Source organism: Eurosta solidaginis, chromosome 4, assembly GCF_040869045.1.
Source record: "Eurosta solidaginis isolate ZX-2024a chromosome 4, ASM4086904v1, whole genome shotgun sequence".
NCBI classification, from domain to species: Eukaryota; Metazoa; Arthropoda; class Insecta; order Diptera; family Tephritidae; genus Eurosta; species Eurosta solidaginis.
Genome location: NC_090322.1, coordinates 12,573,142 through 12,595,239, shown reverse-complemented (window position 1 = coordinate 12,595,239; position 22,098 = coordinate 12,573,142). Strand labels below are relative to the sequence as shown.

At 37.1% G+C, this 22,098-nt stretch overlaps 1 protein-coding gene and 1 pseudogene across 4 annotated transcripts in view; both read left to right on the top strand.

The window, feature by feature from the left end:
• Nucleotides 1-8,628, top strand: part of LOC137249052 (sodium/potassium/calcium exchanger 3-like) — a 50,426-nt gene extending 41,798 nt beyond the window's left edge. For 3 of the 4 annotated variants that reach the window (XM_067780176.1, XM_067780172.1, XM_067780175.1), the window contains 7 exons: nucleotides 1,105-1,278; nucleotides 1,532-1,719; nucleotides 3,221-3,407; nucleotides 3,569-3,649; nucleotides 5,491-6,183; nucleotides 6,254-6,355; nucleotides 7,778-8,628. In XM_067780176.1, coding sequence (XP_067636277.1) covers nucleotides 1,540-1,719; nucleotides 3,221-3,407; nucleotides 3,569-3,649; nucleotides 5,491-6,183; nucleotides 6,254-6,355; nucleotides 7,778-8,115 — 1,581 coding nt within the window. In that variant the 5' untranslated portion in view covers nucleotides 1,105-1,278; nucleotides 1,532-1,539 and the 3' untranslated portion in view covers nucleotides 8,116-8,628. The remainder of the gene's footprint in view (nucleotides 1-1,104; nucleotides 1,279-1,531; nucleotides 1,720-3,220; nucleotides 3,408-3,568; nucleotides 3,650-5,490; nucleotides 6,184-6,253; nucleotides 6,356-7,777) is intronic. The other variant, XM_067780173.1, reaches the window with a different exon arrangement.
• Nucleotides 8,629-12,562: 3,934 nt separating this feature from the next.
• LOC137248408 (sodium/potassium/calcium exchanger 2-like) lies at nucleotides 12,563-22,081 on the top strand (annotated as a pseudogene).
• The last annotated feature ends 17 nt before the right edge of the window (nucleotides 22,082-22,098 follow it).

Sequence of the window (22,098 nt, the reverse complement as noted above, 5' to 3'; positions counted from 1 at the left end):
CTTTCAGCGTGTTTTAGTCGTTTGTTTATTGTCACTGTAGTCAAATCAGCATGTTTTTAAAGTATAACAATTAAGCCGCCTAAAGCTTAAACAACACTATAGTGTCTCGCTACTATGAAGCTTAAATGAAGTGGTAGATCTAATAACTAAAAACCACAAATCCTGTCACTCCTCTTCGAGCTATGTGTGACAGCATATGACGATTGTGGGTCTAGAGTACAGCAGTTCTTTCGTTCCTCCCTATCGGTGATTCTTTTGTAACACTTGTTTTCGAGAGGACACAGATTTTCGGATTTTTTCTTATTACTGGTATGACCTCTTCGAGGCATGTTTGTTGTTGTTGTTGCGATAAAGGCAATCCCCCATGAATGCTTTAAAATTAAGGCTCACATTTCTAACCTTGAACCGCGCAATTTGTCGTGAGGATTGTCCTTTGGGAACTAAGTGGGAACCACACGCCTTTGCTATGGGATAAAGACTTATAAACTTATTTATAGTTTAGTTCAGAGCCTGCGGAATGACTGGAAACAAGTTGGGGGATATGCTTCGCTGTATTATGTTTTATGAATCATAAAGTTTGGTTAGGACATTTTACAAACTGAGTTGACTGAGGCCTGTGGGATCGTTGTGATATCACTCCGTTTAAAACTCTAATTGGCCTTGCTGTTGTAACTTCATAAACACCAAAAAAAACGTCTGAAGCTATTCTGACTGCTTTTTTGACCCGAACCTTCGGCTCTATGAAATCGCGTCTTACGGCAGGCATGTCTTACCACGAAAATATTCTAAACCCCTTATCCTGGTGCATTTCCAAATGGCCTTACCGCTGTACAGTTGAAATTAAACTAAAATTAAAGTAGTTGCCCTTTCGCATGCGAAATGAGAGCATAATTGTGCTATGAAATACAGACCCCTGATTTAAACTCTTGAACGAAGATTGGGACTTAGTTATTAGCAACCCAAGCAAAAAATACTCTGAGTTTATTGCCTCCCCTGAGCAGTCTAAAACTTATTCAAATTATTTGTCTCTACCCGTAAAGATTAAATTTTTAAAGAACTCGCTGCAAACTTTTATAACAACCATTTTACTCTTTTTCTTTATAGAAATAAATTGCACACAACCCGCCATCGACGATTTTCCCAAAGATCTATTTACCGAGGCGCAGAGGCAGTCAGGTGCTGTTGTACTTCATGTGATAGCCAGTTTATATTTATTTCTGGCATTAGCGGTAGTATGTGATGAGTACTTTGTGCCCGCAGTCGAAAAAATATGTGCAGGTAAGTGCTTCAAGTTCTGTTTGCGTATTCTAGGAATAGCTAGCGCTTAAACTGAAACGTCAAGAAATTGTCAAAGTAAATTCAGCAGCGCCTTTAAGTGTGCTACATGAAAATCATAACTTCAGAATCAATTGATTACATCTGACAGTATAAACGTCGCATTAAAAACATTGCATACTTTAAGGCGATGAAGCTTTGCAATGGATTAATTACTTATTACTACTGTTTTTTTGCTTATCTTTTACATCAACAGCGTTAAATATGTCAAATGATGTAGCCGGCGCCACATTTATGGCTGCGGCCACATCAGCGCCTGAACTTTTCGTCAATGTGATAGGTACATTCATTACAGAGGGTGACATTGGCGTTGGCACAATTGTCGGTTCGGCGGTTTTTAATATATTAGCGGTGGCTGCGTGTTGTGGGATTGGCGCGGGTATGGTAAGTATTTAAAAATTTACCCTTAATGGGTGTAGCTTTTACCATGGGTCACTCCACCTAATTTAGCCCGTTTTTTATTTGAGTGGATTTTGGTTTAAACTTTTTCTACATTAATGAATCTAGTAGTGCCAAGGAAACAAATTAAAATTCGAAAGCCATGCAATTTTGGTATTTCTCAAGTTTTCGAAAACTGCAAAACTTCGTCATACTCTTTCGGAAAATACTGTATTTTGAACAATATCTCAAACTAATCTACAATAAGTTTAAATAATTCAAAACTTCAGGCTCTTCATAAAAATCGTAAGACGTTCCTAACTTTTCTCAAAATTTGAATTTTTTAAATATTCTATCAGTAAAAAATTTCGGATTTTCGAAATCGTGAAGATTATTTTTGTAAATATGTACATATTACAATTTTTTTTAACTTCAAACCTTCAAAAAGTATTTTGTTTCCAATGTCAGAAAACTTGGATCGCTAAATTAATATTTTTCGGAAAATTTGAATTTTGAATAAAATATTAGCTTCGTCGAGAACAAGCTTTAAAAACTATTCGACTTTTCATAAAAATTGTAAAACCTTCCTAATTTTTTTAAATCTTTATTATTTTTGAAAATGTCTCAAAATTTAAAAATTTCGGATTTTCGAAATCTTCGGCACTTTCTTTTTATAAATTCTACAAGTTGTTTTTTTTTTTTTGAAAATTACAAATCCGTAAAAAAACTAGCTCCAATGCAAGAAAACTTGAATGACTAAATAAATTTTTTTCGAAAAATTTAAATGTTGAATAATATCTTTAACTAGGCGAGACCGAGCTTTAAAAACTAAGACTTCATTAAAATCGTTAAACCGCCAAAAGTTTATTTGGGAATTTTTATTTTAAATAACGTCCCAGAATTATAAAGTTTCCAAATTTTCGAAATAAAAAAATTATCTTGTAAATGTTATAAAAAATTAAATATTTTTTTTTTTTTTTTAGTTCCCAAATTTTAAAAATATTTAATTACATCTTCTGATTCAAAAACTACAGTTTATTCAAATTTTTTCGAAGTTATAAAAATTTGTATATTTAATTGTTATTGAAAATAAAAAGTTTTAAATTGTAATTTTAAAAATTTCTTAATTAAAAAATATTTAAGCATATCTCTGGTTCAAAACCAAAATTTTATTAAACATTTTGCATTTTTCGAAGTCATTAAAATTTGTATATTTAAATGCGCCAGAAAATATAAATTTTTATATCGTAAATATTAAAATTTCCCAGTATAAAAAACATTTAAGACCTAAATTTTTCCTTGCTGAAAATGTTTTTATGGTGTTTTGACGTTTTCCAGTATTTTCCTCTGTAGCTCCATTCGAGTTTAAAAATAATAATAACCCTGAGACAATCGCGAAATTTCGATGTTTGCTCCGCTTTCGCTGGAATGCCCCATATGCATTTTAATTGTCATTACATTTATTCATTCCATAAGCGTATCTTACATACTTCATTTAATTTTTTAGACCGTACCGCTTGATTGGTGGCCATTGACACGCGATAGTATAGCTTATGGCATCACAGTCGCTATATTAATTTGTGTTATGCATGATGAACGTGTCGAGTGGTATGAAGCGCTGATATTGGTCTCACTTTATGCTGTTTACTTGGCAGTGATGTATTTTGATAAAACTTTCCAAAAATGCGCAAAAGGTATGATGATTTTTTTCTGCGATAAAATTATCTACAAATAAAAATATAAATAGTTAGTTACATACATACAAACATGCATTGTATATTACACTTGGTTATGACAGTTAAAAATATTAATTGACATTTACACATATATTTTTACACTTTTTCAACACATTTAGGTGGTGTGAAACAGGCTCGCACACGGAGTCGCTCATCCAATTGCAGCATGCATACAAAGAACAGCAAAGAAAACGAACCAGGTTGATGGACATTTACATACATATATACATACATTTAGCAGCGCAAATACTAACAAATTTCTATATACAAACATATATTTACATGCACATTTGTACCTTTTACTAATACATAGAAACACAGGGCTATATAAAATAATGTTACCATATAACCACCTACTTATATCTTCCACTACCAATTATCTTGTGTTTCTCAAATTCATCGCTTCTATTCAAGTTTGATTTCTTTTACATCGTTCTTTTGATTATCTTCATTTAGATACTTCTACAAATTCTTTACATCTCTATTGTTTTCTTTTCTTAGTCCTACTTATTTTTTTTTTCGTTACCTTCAATTGCTCCGTTCCCCTTACTCTTTATATATTGTAACGATTTTTGTGAAATTCCGCTTATTTGAAAACTTCTTCTAACGTTCGAATCGCTAAACTAAATCACTCCAATATTCAGTATTGCAAAAAGGTCTTTATTTAGATTACTTTGGGAGTAGTACTTCACAATTATACTTCACAACCAATAGCGTGTTTAAATCAAAACTGACTCGTTATTACTTAGCTTACGCTGCTTTTATACTCTCGGTTTCCCCGTTCACCCATTTCTAAGGTCTAGTATTTTCACGAACAGTTGTGCGTGCTTAGTTACCAGCTATATACATGTATATCTGTAGTCCACACCTCTCCCATAGCCATATACGTATGTATGTGTGAGTAATTACTTCGGCTGATGACTACATGTTTGTGTGTGTGAGTTAACTCTTCGTCGCCTTCTACATAAGAGTGGCTGCTTTTTTGTTATTGTTTATTTAGTAGCAGCTTGGTGATGCTAATATTCGTCACAATATATTACTAGAGTACCCGTTAGACTTTGTTCTGCCCGAAAATTGCTTTGCCTACATTTAAAAAGTGAGCATCGCCTCGCTCTCTATCTCATTCTCTTCTCCTTTCTCTTCCATTTTTCTTCTACTCTTGTCCATGCCTTATTCCATTTTATGAAAATTTTCTGAAATATTAGCTTGGTCAAAGAGGAACCTCTGTCGGTCAGAGGTCCACTACCCGTAAAGAAAAGTTTCCCACAATAAGCTGTCAAGGAAGTAGGGTGACTGTGAAAAATATTAAGCTTGTCGAAGAGGAAGCACTGTACCAAATTTCAAGAAAATCACACCATAAATAAAATTGCTGCAATAGGTCCTCTTTCCGGGAGAAAAAGTTAAGCTAGACAAAGAGTTACCCCCTTCTCAGGCAAATCGCCCCACAATAAGATTTAGCACAATAGGTCGGGCACTGGCCCACTTTCTGGAAATAATAAGTTAATGAAGGAAATCGCACACCATAAATTTTTTTTTGGTAATTAGTTGGCACTTGTTCACTTCCCGGAAAGATGAGAATGAAAACGAATCAAATGGTAAATCTAAATCATCATCCTCAAATCCCCTCGAACACACCTACAGAGTTTTATCAAAATCGGTTTAGTCGTTAGATTTTTACATCAATTTCTGCATTTTCCTCTTTCATCTTCCCCTATTGTCTCTTATTTTGTTATCTTCCTCTGTTTATTTTCATTGTTGATTCTTAATTTTCTTTGTCTTCTTTTCTCCTTCATTCGCCACCTTGGGATTTGTCTATGGCTCTTTTATTCTCACCTTCTATGAGGCAGACTGCGACTTTCGCGCTCCCTTTTAAGTTTTGGTCTCTGCATGCCTTTCTCCCTATCTCCACATTTAGTTCACGCTGCCTCTAAACTCCTTTAACTCAGCTCAAATTTCACATTGAAACCCAAACTACACAATCCACATTCTAATAACCACCATCAAAAACCTAAATCACTAAAACGCCCCTCTTATCTTTCAGACCTCGTCGAGAATCGCATTTGCCACAAACTCTCCACTATACAACTAAATGGTGGCGTCAATAATGAACCGCCTAAATTGCAGCCGACGGCATCACCGCCTCCCGTACAAATTGCGGCACCCATAAATTCTAACACCAATCCAACCATCAAATCTCGTTCGAATACATCAACAACTACAACACCACCACCCACCATACCACAACAACAGCAGCAGTTGGCATCACCACCGCTTCCCGTACAAATTACAGCACCCACAAATTCTAACACCAATACAAATACGAATTCTCATACGAATATAGGCAGCACAACAGCAATTTCCAACTCACCTCAAGCACAGCAGCCCGTTACCAAAGCCATATCCACCACAATTTCAGTAGAAAAATCAGTTGCTGAGTTGCAGCATAGTGTGGCGAGTGCAAATATTCCCGGCGCAGCTGCTACAGCATCAACGAGTGATGATGAGGAGGAAACGGAAGAGGAACACTTTAAATTGCTGACTTATCCCAAGGATAAAAGTTGCTTTAAACAATTTACTTGGCTAATTATTTGGCCAATACATTTACTATTTCGTATAGCGATACCAGACTGCAAGAAAACGAAAAATAATAAAATCTTTCCATTGACATTCATAATGTGCATTGTGTGGATTGGTTCATTGTCATACGTGGTCGCTTGGATGATAACGATTATAGGTGAGTTTTGAAGCAAAATGGAGAAGAAAAGTAGATTTCACTTTGTCCAACGTTATGCCTTCTTTTGCAGGAGACACATTGAAAATACCAGATTCCGTGATGGGTATTACTTTCCTAGCAGCGGGTACAAGTGTACCGGAGGCGGTATCCAGTGTTATTGTGGCCAAGAGAGGTAAGTAATTAATTTAGGCTCTTGTATAGAAACTCATAACGTGTCACATGCAGTGAGATCTTACATTCATGCTGGGGTTTTCGGGACTGTTCATCTTAACAAACTCGGATAGTTCAATCCTTCTGATTTATTTCAACAGCCCTGATGTTTAGGCAACTGAAAAACTGACAGTGCCGTCGATCAGGAAACAAAAATTAAGATGAATAAGCAACGATACTACTCAGCATTCACATAGGCCTGGTGGAGATCATGGGGCTTCATATCATTATATGGCTGTGCTCTTAGCTTTCAATTTCTAACGTCACACTGGAAGTTCTACTTTAAATGCATTACTAAGATCCCTGCTTAACCTTTTGTTTTGAAATGATAAGAAAAGAACGTAGCGTTCACTGCTGGATAAACATCAGAATAATTTGCCTATTATTATTTGAGCTTCAGTGACATGAAAATATGCCTGCCTATGGCTCATATTGTAATCTCGTGCATAGGACTGTCCTTATAGGTAACGCTCTTTCAAACCGGAGAAAGGATTGTTTCTTGAAAATGACAAAATCATAAATTATTTAAGTGGTACATAGTCACCAAGCCAAGAAGGCGCAAACTCCTCCAGGCAGAGGCTTCAACCGCACCATAGGACTAGAAAGGACCCCATTAGGCGAGGAAATGTTTCAGGAAGGCAAACCTAAGGTCTATATCGTTGCTATTTCAGAGTAACTAAGTCAGTCACTAGATACCTTGCTTCAATCAAGGTCGAAGAATACCTTGTTTGAGGAGAGTTATAAGCAGCGAGGAAACAACCAATTGACTCAAAGCTATACTGCTCCGATGGAAAAAAGTAAAATAGACAGAGAATTCTGCATGCAAGATGTCGGATTGCTTCCAAAGATCGCTTCTATTCGAATGCAAAATTATGGAAAACAGTAAAGGCGTGATAATTGGCTCAGGAGTCTACAAGCCTTTGCATCGTGGTTGGTATCCGTTGTGTTAACTGACTTCATTGGGTAAAGAAAGTTAGTGGATGCCGATAGTTGCCTTGGTGAAATAAAGAGATAAAATTCTACACAACAGGGACTTTAATGCTTCCAGAGAATGCACACTTTTCTATAGCCACTTACCTAACCAGTAACAGCACAGAGCTTAAATATACTTAAAGGTCATCATCGCAGGCCAAACAGAACCCGCGCCTAACTCCTCCCGCATATATGTATTATTGCCGAGAGTAGAGTTCTTTTCTTCGAAGTATTCACCGACCCCAATAGGTACTGTTACAATCCGCACGATATGTCTGAGGGGGATCAGCAAACTGATTTTTCCGTTACATCTCACTTAGCTTTGTTGTAGATTGGCTTATTTTACATACACCGAAGTACTATATTTATGTTTATATGCACACACTCTCTCTCTTTTCTAATTTCTTTTCAGGTCACGGCTCCATGGGTATTTGCAATTCGATCGGTTCGAATACATTCGATATTCTACTTTGTCTGGGTGTGCCATGGCTCATTAAAGCTGTCTTCTTTCCCATACAAGAGGGACAAAATTTTGTCGGCATCAATTCGGCCGGTCTTGAATATTCTGCGATAACGTTACTCTCCACACTATTTTTGCTCTACATAACATTCTCTTTCAATAAGTTCAAGCTGGATCGAAAAGTCGGCATAGCCTGTTTGTTTATGTATTTGGTTTTCATGATTTTCGCATCGCTTATAGAATTAAATGTATTCTTTCGAGTTAATTTGCCAACTTGCGGACGTTCGTGAAGTGCCGCAGTCGTTTTGAAGAGCGCAGGCGAATATGTGTGAGCGAAGCGAGAGAGAAAAAATGAGAAGAAATTATAAGAATTGGTATTTGCGCGCATTTTACGTACAAATTTAAAATGTAAAAGCGAGAGAGACAACAACACATGAAAGAAGACAAATTCGAGAGCAACATCAGCGTTTATGAAAATAACAAAAATATTGTTGTTGTAAAATAGCGCTATAGTCACAACAATAACAAAATATTTGCTTATAATTTAGTGTGTTATAAGTACGAATTGTTTGTGTCACAATTTGTTCTTCTTCTTTATGTTGGACAAGGGTATTATTATTATTATTTATAAGTTGTATTAAAAATCAAATTTCGTTTAGATTTGTATTAATTTTTATTTTTTATCATTATTATTATTTTTTGCTTCTAATTTTACATTTGTGCCTTTAAAGAGCGTTGATTTAAGTGATTAAAATGTATTCAATAATTTAATGTAAATAAATTCAAATTTAAAAACTTTTTAATGATCTGTTAGTGTTTTTCTCAATCTCCCTTGCTGTGCCAACCCCATTTCCTTCTCCCTCACCGCTTCCTAGCTCATTAAGACGCCCGTAAAGCCGAGACGTGGGTTTTTTTTTGGTCTTTATGTACCAATAAACTCCATTTTGGCCTTGAAGGGTTAAAGATGCAACTTTATATCAAACTGCGGACTAATCTAGAGGTAGGTGGCTATATATTGCTAAAACAAAAACTTTGTCATTTGGCTTGGTTCAAGAGATATACAGAAATTTACAATAGTCATCTTATTATTTGCACTTTGCACATATCGGCCTAAAAGTATGCAATGGTCGTTAGAGGAAGTAACAAGATATGACACACACACCCACACATGTTATTGAAAATTGTCTGCTGCTTTTGTAGTTCTGCGAGCCTGGTAAATTCATGAAGTGTTCAATGTAGAAAAACGAAAAACGCGAATGGAAAAATTAGCCGACAGGGTGGATATGACGTTCTGTGTGGAGTAATTTTGGCAAATACAGATAGTTATTTCTGATACCGCTATGAAATAGTTGGTAAAGTTGCTTGCTTAGCAGAGATTCCGAGTTCAGTACGGAGGGTCGCCTTCCATAAAGGATTTAAAACAAGCACAAAGTTGTGCAGACATTTTGATTATATTTCTCTTGCTGATCAGAGGATATAAAGGGCTTTAGGTACGAAAGTTGTCATATACATAAGTATGTGGATCGAGTTCCTAACACCACCTACAGTATTTAAGGCAAAGGATGATGGTATAACAAGATTGTGATTGGATGCATATTGCTTGGGCTGCGGATATGCACTCACGTGAGAGCCCAATCTCATAAGATTACAATAAACTATAGCATTTACTGAGGAGTTTTTTACGGCTTTGGAGCATTTGTTGTAGACAATGGAGATGAACTTGGAAAACAGTTGAACGAATTCGTCTTGTAGTGTATGTTACGGTCTACCAATCTCGGGTAGTTGCAATTCTTAAGCCCAAGTACTACTTTTGTGGTGCTTAACGATTTTGTTGCGTTGCTAAGCCTTTACAGCGTCATAAGATAAAAATGAAACGCCTTGCCTGTTGCTTCGCATTGAATTGGCTAAAGCGTTTATGTTAAGTAGTGGCTACTAAACTCAGCACAACAAATAGGTTTCGGATGGTGAATACGATTTCCAAATTTATTAAAGGAGTGAATTTTACCAGAGCTTGTAGTTGTAGCGGTGTGCAGAAGCTGCCTAAAGCAGTGAGAATTAAAAGTGGGTCACTCTGAAATATGCATACATACTGCGGCTCCATCTCCTTACTACTTGGCACACTGCCAGGAAGGTCGGAAGAGTAAAGATTACTTGCGGTCATACAACACGCCAGATTTCGCTACTTACTTACGTCAGTAAATAACTCTAATCTCTAGCTGTCTCAGACCGCCCAAACTAAAGTCCATTATGTGAAGATTGAAGACTCGGAGGAGATTTAGACCGATCCACACCTGTACATTTCACGCTTGAATTTTTATGCCGACTTCGAACGGCATATTTCGAAGCTATACTTAGCCGAAATGTACCCAAAGTGCTTGCAGAATGAACTTTTCAGACTGATTACACCGCCTGTACACTGATCTTCAAGGGATCAGGAACCCGATGCTCGATCCACGACTTCTACTTACCCGATCTTTGAAGGCAAGAAGAATTATAGGGTTCCACGTCGTCAAAGCAGATATTTTGCTCGATGGTCTGGCTTAGCCCACCGCTGGTGACACCACAATTTTAATTGATAGATCCGTGATATGACGGAAAGCAGGCAGCATACTTATTTGGAAAGGTGTTGTGGAATTGATAAAGCGCGTTTGCATCTTCTGCACTAAAATAAAAAATTGATGGGAAACTTTTAACAAGGAATGACAGTTTTTGACTGTCTGCTATTTTCAAATCGTTTATTGTGCAAGAACCACCTAAAAATTTAACCTAGAATCTCCACTAAGCAACTTTACGAACTTTGTAAATAAATGGGTCCTAAAACTCACTAACACTTATTTTATTTATTTTAAAACTCACAGATCAAAAAAATGCCATCGTAGCCTAGGAAAAATTTTTTTTTGCATTCGCATTTTTCGAATTACTGAATTTACCAGGCGCGCAGAACTATAAAAGCAGACACTTTTCACTAATACATGTGGGTGTGTGTGTCAAATTTTGTTGCTTTCTCAAAACGAACGTTGCATACTTTTAGGCCGATGTTATATGTTCCGTATGACCCACACACATTACTGTAAATTTGTGTATATCTCTTGAATCAAGCCATATGACCCAGTTTTTGTTTTTGCAATATATAGGTACGTACCTCTAGATTAATCCATAATTGGATACCAAGTTTCACCATTAACCCTTTAAGGCGAAAATGTGAATTTATCTGTACACACAAATTACCTTATATCTCGTGAACCATGCAAGATTTTCAAAATTCTTTTTTTGCATTAGGCAGCTACCTACCGGTAGATTAATCCACATTTTCATATAAAGTTCCATCATTAACCCTTCAAGGTAAAAATGAGAAATATCGGTACAGAAATGACCCAGCACCTAAATTGCCCCATATCTGTTGAACCAAGCAAGATTTTCGGAACTTTTTTTACAATATATAGCTACCTTTTTGCAGATAAAGACACAATGTCATTCAAGGTTCCATCATTAACGGTTCAAGCGCTACGTGAGATATCTGTTTACCGAAAAATACCAACCACTAAACCGATTATTGTGTATGTTTCTTAAAACAAGCAAAGTTTCACAGTTTTTTTTGTTGCATTATGTAGGTACCTACTCGTAGATTGAAGCACAATTTGACTCAGGGTTCTATCGCTACGGTTAAGGCGCTAAGTGGGTTAATCGTTTTTTCGATTATTACTGTTCCTTTTGTGTATATCTCTTGAACCGAGCTAAACAGAACTGCGTTTTAATCTGCAAGTTGGTAGCTATATAATGCAAAAACAAAGTTAAGAAAATCTTGCTTGGTTCGAGAGATATAGGCCTACATCTGTGCTGGGTCAATTGTGTACCGATAAATTCCTATTTTTGCCTTGAAGGGTTAATGAGGGAACTTTACATCAAACAACCACTTTGTCATTTGGATTGTTTCAAGAGAAATACACAAAAATCAGTTAGTAGTCAAAACTGACCGATCAACCGATCAGCTTATACGCTTTGGTGTCCGTGTGAAGCGATGTATGATATACGAGTATGATTAAATCCTTCCTCACTATGAAACTCGGCTTGCGCTCTTAACTCCAAGCACGTATTGCAGCACAAACACACCAATGCGAGTCATTGTGTCTATCGAAAGGTTCTGAGGTTAAAGAAGACACCTCGTGGCAGTCGAATTAGTGCCAGAAGCTGGTTGTGCCAAATCGTACCGGATTCATATTAGAAAAAGGACTGTCTATATCCATACTCTTCTAATTAGCATCAAGGAAGTGTTTTTTGCGGCTAAAACAACGAAAGGGGGCTTAGTAATTTGACACACAAAAAAAATCTTTTGCAAACTCTGAAAAACTCTCCAGTAATCATGGCTCAATTATATGGTTGGCTCATCTCATCAGCTGATTTTATTTATTTCATTGCATGGTCGATGGGATTGTCAAAAGGAGATGGCAAACTCAAAATGAAACCAACACATTGGCAATATTTTCTTACACATACAAAAACTGTTAAGTTTTATGTTTCCATTCCATACCATTCGCACCAACACCAATACACAGATTTTGACAATTAGAACAGACATATTTTGTTATTGTACAGATGAGCCAACCATATAGTTGAACCATGCCAGTAATAAAACAAAAAAAAAAATAAAAATAAAAACACAAAATATTTTTAAAAAATTAAAAAAATATATTCAAAAAATTCCCTCACATACGAGGAGATCTCACAAACTTCCATAGCATGGAAAGAGGTGAGCTTATCCATTACTTTACCATAATATTAAATAAAAACGCAAGCTCTCCTTACATTCTCTCGTATTTTGTAGCTGCTAACAGGTCAGAATTTGGTATCGAAAATGTTCCTGAAATATTTGCTCATACAGAGCACCGTTATGCTATAGCTGTCGTTAGTTTATTCGTAATGTCATGCGCCTTTATGGGACTCGCCATTGTCTGCGAGGAGTATCTAATGCCAGCCTTAATTGAGATTTGCTATTGTGAGTTGAAATTAGCCTTTATATCTATTCCTTATTATATTCCACTATGTTTTAGGACTTAATGTGACCATTGTAATGGCTGATGCCACATTAAATGCCTTTGGAACAACCTTACCTGAGTTGTGTATATGTATTATCAGTATACTTGTGGCTAGAACGGATACGGGGTATTGCACTGTAATCGGTTCGGTGGCATTCAATAGTTTTGCTATTGTGGGGATGTGTGGATTGATCGCAAAGGAGGTTAGTTGTGAAAGGCGAGCCAAGCTTACTTGCTATCTCTATAGACGTTATCACGCATCTTCAAAATGTGGTCATGTTATCTTACCATTTGTTCTGACTTTCAGTCTTTTAGTTTGGATTGGTGGACAACTACTCGCGACTTGAGCGCTGCTTGTTTAGCTGTAATACCTTTGGTATTTATGCTTGGAAATGGAAACATCGCACTTTTTGAATCAGCTCTACTTATACTCTTCTACTGTTTTTATACAATCTACATGTTTTTTGATAAGATCATCCAAGAAAGATTGCGTGATAAGATAATAGCGTTTTTTAGTAATGAAGACCGATTTTTTAGAGCTGTTCAAACACTTAAACAGAACGCACTGCGTTGATTTCTTTACAACGCCTTATAGTGATCTGAGTGTTTCTTAAGAAAAAGGGACTTTAAAGTCCTAGAGGGTTCGCCTCAAATGCTTTTGTCTGGACACACAAGAATACGATAAAAGCCCGTACAACCAGCAGTATTTCTTAAAACTGCCGTGAAGCCTTTAGCTTAGTTTCAAAACTGCGACCGCAATTACATTTTCCAGCCCCTTTTGTCGGCTCCAAAAGTATCTTTAGAACTTTTTCGAAGATAACTCCACGTTCGTCTTATGAAGTGCGCATCCGTTTTTAATCTGAAGTATTGTAATGTTCAAGAGGGGAGGTGACATAAGGTCAACAGCCATAAAGACAACTTACGTTATGATCACTTTAAACAGCCATACGCTCAATTGGGCTTATGACCACTTCAAATAGCCATAAGGTCAACTGACTTTGTGATCTTTTTAACTTGACTTAGTGGACATTTAAGAAATTTCTGTTTGATCTTATGACCAAACAATATCGAGAGCAGCAGGCGTTATGGATTTTTTACTTACTTACTTAATTGGCGCTTAACCGTCTAAACGGTTATGGCCGTCCAACAAGGCGCGCCAGTCGCTCCTTCGCTCCGCCAACCGGCGCCAATTGGTCACACCAAGGGAGTTTAAATCGTTTTCCACCTGGTCCTTCCAACGGAGTGGGGGCCGCCCTCTACCTCTGCTTCCATAGGCGGGTTCCGATAGAAACACTTTCTTGGCCGGAGCATCATCTTTCATTCGCATAACATGGCCTAGCCAGCGCAGCCGCTGCGTTTTAATTCGCTGGACTATGTTGATGTCTGCGTATAGCTCGTACAGCTCATCATTAAATCTTCTTCGGTACTCGCCATCGCCAACGCGTAGAGGTCCATAAATCTTTCGAAGAACTTTTCTCTCGAACACTCCCAAAGCCGCTTCATCTGCTGTTGTCATGGTCCATGCTTCTGCCCCATATAGCAGGACGGGTACGATAAGTGACTTGTAGAGTATGGTTTTCGTTCGCCGAGAGAGGACTTTACTTTTCAATTGCCTACCTAGTCCAAAGTAGCATTTATTGGCAAGATTGATTCTTCGCTGGATTTCAGTGCTGGTGTTGTTGCTAATGTTGATGCTGGTTCCCAAATAAACGAAGTCTTTTACTATTTCGAAATTATGGCTGCCAACAGTAGCGTGGTTGCCAAGGCGCATATGCGCTGACTCTTTGCTCGATGACAGCAGGTACTTCGTTTTGTCCTCATTCACCATCAAACCCATCTTTACCGCTTCTTTTTCCAGCTTGGAGTAAGCAGAACTAACAGCGCGGGTGTTTAGGCCGATGATATCAATGTCATCAGCATATGCCAGTAATTGCACGCTTTTATAGTATATTGTTCCAGTGCGGTTAAGTTCTGCAGCTAGTATAATTTTCTCCAGCATCAAATTAAAGAAATCGCACGATAGGGGGTCACCCTGTCTGAAACCTCGTTTAGTTTCGAACGGCTCGGAGAGGTCCTTCCCAATTCTGACTGAGCTGATGGTGTTGCTCAACGTCATTTTGCACAGCCGTATAAGTTTTGCGGGGAAACCAAATTCAGACATAGCGGCATATAGGCAGCTCCTTTTCGTGCTGTCGAAGGCGGCTTTAAAGTCGACGAAGAGGTGATGTGTGTCGATTCTCTTTTCACGGGTTTTTTCCAAGACTTGGCGCATTGTGAAAATCTGGTCGATGGTAGATTTACCAGGTCTGAAGCCGCACTGATAAGGTCCAATCAGCCGGTTCACGGTGGGCTTCAATCTTTCGCACAATACACTTGAATGGACCTTATATGCGTTATTAAGAAGGCTGATTCCACGATAGTTGGTGCATTTTGCAGTATCCCCCTTCTTGTGGACTGGGCAAAGAACACTTAGATTCCAACCGTCGGGCATGCTTTCGTCCGCCCATATTTTGCTAAGAAGCTGCTGCATGCGCCTTACCAACTCCTCGCCGCCGAACTTGAATAGCTCCGCAGGCAATCCATCAGCGCCCACGGCCTTGTTGTTTTTCAATCTGGTTATTGCTATTCTAACTTCGTCATAATCGGGCGGGGGGACATATATTCCATCATCATCGATTGCGGGATCGGGTTCTTCATCTCTGCGCGGTGAATTGCTGCCTCCATTTAGGAGAGCAGAGAAGTGTTCCCTCCATAATCTAAGCACTCTCTGGACATCAGTTACGAGGTCGCCGTTTTCATTCCTACAGGAGTTTGCCCCGGTCTTAAAACCTTCCGTCTGTCGCCGTATTTTTTGGTAGAATTTTCGGGCGTTATTCCTGGTGGCTAGCAGCTCAAGCTCCTCGCACTCACGCCTTTCTGCTTTTGCTTTTTTCATGGATTTTTTATGATGTCATAATTTCAATTGATCTTTTTGCTATTTGAAGGTGTCGTTGATATTATGTCACCTTTTCGGTAAAGAGCATGCAGTATTTTATGTATATCATGTGGGGAGATTTACTCACTCATCTGCAGTGACAGGCAGTCACAACAAGCTGCGGATCAGTTATAAATGTTCCTGGAAATGAGACGACTGACTTATTGGTTGTGAAGGTCGCTCATAAGTTTTCATAGACCTGACATAAGCTCAAGCGCGCCATAGAATTCACAGTTAGTAGTGTCCGTTATATAGGTTGCGCCTATAGTTATGTGGTGTGCGGCGATATTTAGTGAGTATACAGAGGGGAAAAATATGAACCAGGCTTTCCTGACACAAAATTAGGGTTCTTCTATTGCAATGATATGGAGAGGGAGCGTAGAGAGTCGTTTGACCGAACTAAAATTACCCTTGCTTCGAAGACGGTGGCTAATTCTCGGACTGATTGCTTATAATAGAACGTTTAAATCTTGTCACATGTAGGGCTCGGCAACAGCTTGATGATAGTACTTGGCCGAATTTATCTACGATTGTTTACTAGATGCCATCCTGAGAGTTTTCGCCGTTCCCCAAGTCATATAAGCTTCCTTCGTCGCTGAAGCTGCAACAAGCTTTTCCGTCTAGTATCATTTCCTTACGCTGTCCCCGAAACGGGTGTATTATATTACTTTGGTGGTCAGTATCAAAAAACCCAGAGGTTGCTGGTGTATCTTGCATAGCTTCGCATAGCAACTTCCCGATTTGAAAAATAAGCAATTTTAAGGCCACTGATATGCGCTAGAGGCGGACTTCTTTAGATGTAGAAAAAAAACTGAACCATTGCTTTCGTACTACGGTCTCTCAACAACCAATGAAATGGTTGAGCAAACATTCCAAACTCGGTTTTGATCAGTTAGTACAAAAGTGGTTTGTCGAAAGCCTTATATGGACAGTTATCTTACAATGGTCATACTCCAACCGGTCGACCTACAGGGAGAAAAGTAATGCCTATTAAGAACTTGATCAGTTTTTATTGATACGAGAACAGACTTACCTTAAGACCATGGATATGAAATGCCTTTTTCGTTGATATTCAGCGACGCATTTATCTCGATCAGATTACTGGGCTTTCTGACTAGTAATAGGCATGACAGTTCCCATATATGCTACTATGACCACAGATTTGACCAAAGCAATTCGTAGCTTCTCCACATATTTAGCAGGCGAGGTTCTGGTGATCACAAATTCCTCACGAAAGGCTGAGGTTGTCATAATATAGAAGATCCAACGTGGTCTTATCAAATCGTTCTTAAAATTATCGGGCTAGTACCTCAATAGTGCTATATATATATATCCGAAAAGGAACCATTAACACCAATAGCCCAATCAACTCAAAACCATCCATGGAGCTCGCAATATGGAGTAATTTTTTTAGTAAAGGAAAGTCACTGAGAGTTTCATAGCCGATGTATATGTTTTCTGTCTTACATTAAACTGCGGCTGCACTTTTTTTAATCGAAACTTCTCCCTCTTCTTCCTCAGGCTTTCACCTCTACATACCAATGTCCATTGTTGGCCTAACATTACTTAGTTGCGGTTCAGCTATACCGGACTTATTCAGTTGCGTTATATTAATGCGCGAAGGTAAGATCTGAAAGAAATATATAAAAAGTTTCAATACACCTGAATTCAAACTGTTTCAGCGAACAGCGCGAGAGGAGTTTACTACGCTTTAGCTATAAATAACATAAAAATGCTCTTCTATCTGGGACTCTCTTATCTGACAGAGATTGCAGCTGCATTTTTTTTGCCCGACAAGTTTCAAAGGTTTACCATGTCTGCGCAAATTTCTTATATAACAATATTGTTATTTATAGGATTTTTTATAATTTATTTGTTGTTGTTGTGTACAAGTTTTGTTATAAATCGTTGGATTGGTTGCATTTTATTATTAACTAGCTTATGCCCGTGGGTTTTACCCCACGTTTCTATAAAAATATGCAAGCTACGCGTAACCGGCCATGGGTAAAACATGACTTGGTAAGATTGACTTCTGCTACAGCTAATGACTGTTGTTGTATGATATAATCATCCCCGTAGGTGAGATTGACAATTGAGTTGCATAAGCTCTGAAGCTATAAAGGTTTGTATTGCGCTCATCAATTCTTGATCGTCCTTGAGCTTCAAAAGAGCTAATAAACTCAATCGGATATGCACAGCTTGGGACTCTTCCACGACTGTGTTAATAGAGTGATAAGTTGTCTTGGTTGTAGTGATATTAACATCCTCATTTTGAGGTGCCTAAAATGCCTTTTCCCAAAGCAATTTATAGTTTGTACAGGTAGATTCAATATTTGGAAGAAACATTAGATATTAAAGCTTCAGGTGATGTCAGGAAAGGAAATCAAATCTGTTAGTAAAGAAATAGGAGTTTTGCCATAATTTATTTCAAGAAGTTGGTTAGCAAAAGCTGCTGCTGAAGTGTTTCCACCAAAATGCCCTCTCATATTTCTAAAGAGAAGAGTAAATTTTTGTACATAAAGCCGTCTATAGACGAAAAAGCACGCATTTACTTCAACTGCGGCTGTTCCAGCAATTAACAGGAAAGCGCCACCTTTGGAATGATCATTACACCTTAAAATTACATCAATATCAAATTAAACAGAAATGTTTTTTTCCGGTTCCTCCATGCGTATCCAAAACCAACCCAAAAGATAACATAAAAGAATACTAAAGGAATAACAGCCAACCCCAATTCTGCAATCAAACTTTACGTGTTGAAATAACCTAAGTTTTTAAGGCAGCAATAGTTCTGAAAGTCCCATTTGTCTTGTTTTTTCTTCAATTCCACATATTACTGGTTCTGTTAGGACTTAACGTCATATAGCTACATAAAAATTTTCATTATTCCGTTTGTATGGGAGGTGCCACCCTCTTTTTTATATTGAAGTTATGTTTAGCCTATGACCATCTTTGGAAGGTTTCTAGTGGGTGATTCAAATTTAGTTGTGATCGGCCGATACGTTTAGGACGCAACCCGATTTATACCTACATACAAACATTCATAATTTTAACTTTATATATAAAGATAGAAGATGCGGATAGACTGAAGTTAACAAAAAATTTAACGGCGGAAGATTACTAAACATCCCAAAGGAATAACAGCCAAACAACTCTGTAGTCAAACTTTAGCTGTTATAATAACCTAAGTTTGTACGGCAGCCATAGTTCTGAAAAATCACATTTGCAGGGAAGGTGCTACGCCCCTTTTCCCCAATTCCACATTTTACTGGAGGTGTTAGGACTTAACCTCATATAGCTCCTTACCAATTTTCATTATCCTACCATTACTACATCCAGAGCTATGCAGAATGAAAAATTCCATTTATGTGGGAGGTGCCACGCCCCCTTCTCCCCCACCCCACATTTTCTGTGGGGTGTTAGGGATTGACCTCATATAACTCCTTCCTGAATTTCAATGTTCTAGCATGAATACCTTCAGAGTTATGTAGTACCAAATATTCATTTTGCATGGGAGGTGCCACGCCCCTTTTATATATCGATATTATTTTTAGCCTATGACCATCCTTGGAATGCTTCTAGTGGGTTGTGCAAATTTGGTTGTGATCGGTCGATCCGTTTAGGACCCCAGTCGGGACTTTTGTGGCCAGCCTCACAAAAAAATAACTTTAAGGTAATTTATCTAGCTTGGTTTATAGCTAACCCTAAAGTCATGCAGAAGGCAACAACTTAAGAAAAAAGTTCGTAACAGCTGGTTAGTTTTTTTAGGCTGACTTTTAGTCAGCCTAAAGTCATGCAGAAGTAAATAATAGGAGAATAAAATTATTCTCGTTTTGCAAGTCTATATAGGCAGACTTTTAGCTAACCATAAAATATTGCAGAAAAAAACAGTTTATAAAAGAACTACTCTGCTTTTTTTATCTTTGAGAATTAGTTCTTTATGCGTTAAGTCTCAGTAACTTCAAAAAAAAAAAATAAATAAATAAAAATTTGGTGAATGAAAATATTCAATAATTGCAATATAAAATTAAATAAAAGTTAATAAAGATATAATCATATAAATAATAAGTTGTTAATATTGTCAATCATAAGGGGGTGCAGCAGGAGAAACCTACGAAGGCTGTTTAAAAAAGAAAGAGAAGTATATGTTCAAAAATTACAGAAGCCAAATTGTGCACATGTGCAAAAACAATGATAATGTGGTTTTTGAAATGGAGAGTGAACCAAAAAATAATTAAGGGATAAGATAAGAGATAGGTATTTTTTACATAGGCCTACTAGAGAATGCCTTGAGGACCTTCTAGCGATTTTAGTGGGGGGAGAATTTAAACGTACCCTTGAGTGCAAAATCGTTTAGTATAAGTCGAAAAAAGCTGCAGTTGCGTAAAATATCTTGAGTATATTGCCATTTCGGGCTATTAAAGCAATTGCGTAAAGTCTTAGCTAATGCAAACAATGTAGAACACTTTATAGTAGTAATGTGTCCGAAGTGTGAGTGTTTCCAGTTGGTATTTATATTGGTACAAAAAAACCATTAGATGTAAACGAATTTTTATCGGAACTTATACAAGAACTAAAGAGTTTATTGGAGTTTAATGGAGTAGTTGTCGGAGATAAGGTTGTTCCTCTCAGTGTAAGAGCAATTATTTGCGATGCGTTCATATGTGGCATAGTTAACCATGTGTCTAGTCATGGTTGCACAAAATGAAAATAGGTTAGGAAAAAAATTGGCACGGTTTTGACTTATGCCACAGAGTCTGAGGACCTTATTTGTGATAATGACTTTAATTGTCGAAAATACTTGAGTCATCATCAAAAACAATTCGATAAAAATAAAACTCCTCTTGAATTAATCACTTTGGCGATGGTTTCTCAAGTACCAATGCATCTTTTAGATTTAGGCGTTATGAAAAAGATGTTGATGAGTTTAATAAAGAACAAAACAAATTATAATATCACAAATGGGGAAAAAGAAAAAATATCTAATCATCTAAAGTCCTTGCGAAAATATATTCCCAAAGAGTTTGTTCGTTTACCCAGGGGATTTGAAGAGTTGGCAAATTGGAGAGCAACATGTACATGAAAATTTTTACTATGAGTTTTTATTACTTCACTGTGCTTCTCGTTTTCTTTCCTGCCCTAGGACTTGTCAAAAGAATGCCGATAACGCTCAAGTTATGCTCGAACTTTTTGTAGACAACTTTTTAGTAATTTTCGCACGGTTTACTACAGTTAAGTAGTTACGTTAAGGCATTTGGACCATTAACTAGTTTCTCTGGTTATCCATTTAAGAAGTATTTACTTAAGTTCTGAAACGCTATGTTAAAAAACCGTCCAAAATACTTGAGCAAATTTTTGAAAGAGTTCAACACGAAAACTTTGTTACAGCCGAAACACAAATTAAGTTTAAGGAAAAACGAGGAACTATTTTTAGTCTCACAACTAAACATTTCTTTTTCACTGCTGTGAGTCCCAAAAACTTCTGCGCGATTCGGCCTTTCATTCCTGTAGTAATTACGGGTTTCGATGCAAACGGACCGGGACCGTTGTAGGTCGAAAGTTAAAATATCTTCACCCCTTTTTCACGGAACCATTTAATTTCTTAGAAATGATGGGTACCTGCTTAGTCCATCCTACTAATGTTGGGGATGAAGAAAACTTCCACTTAGATAACATTGAATCTAAACTTATCGGACTGCCTTATAACGTAGAAGTTCTCCTGCTGCCCTTATTACATGTATGTAACTAAAATAATCGTATATAAAATAACCAAATGAAATTTTATACATAAAAAAAATGAATCTATACTAAATAAAATCGTTACAAATTTATATTAATATAGTTACATAAATAGCTACTCAATAAAAAAAAAAAACAAATATTTGAAAATAAACATTAAATAACATCAATAACAAATATTATTTGAAGGGTATATAAAATGCAACCCTTTAATGCAAACCAAAGCTTACCTACCCAATGTAAGTATAATTATTCATATATTTATATGTACATACTTATATAGGTATAACATAATTAAATGTTATTTAAAACGTTATTTTTTAGACTACATCGAGACCAATTCTTGCCGAAATTGCACTAATCTGAGGACGTTTTTTGAAGAGAAATTTCAGCATTTGACAGAAATACTAAAGGAACTGAAAGGTAAGAATTGCTGTTGTTAATATAATTATGTGTATGTGCATGTGTTGTTTGTGTATCGTTTTAGATACTGTAGTCTCGCAAACGTAGTTACTATGGAAGCTTTG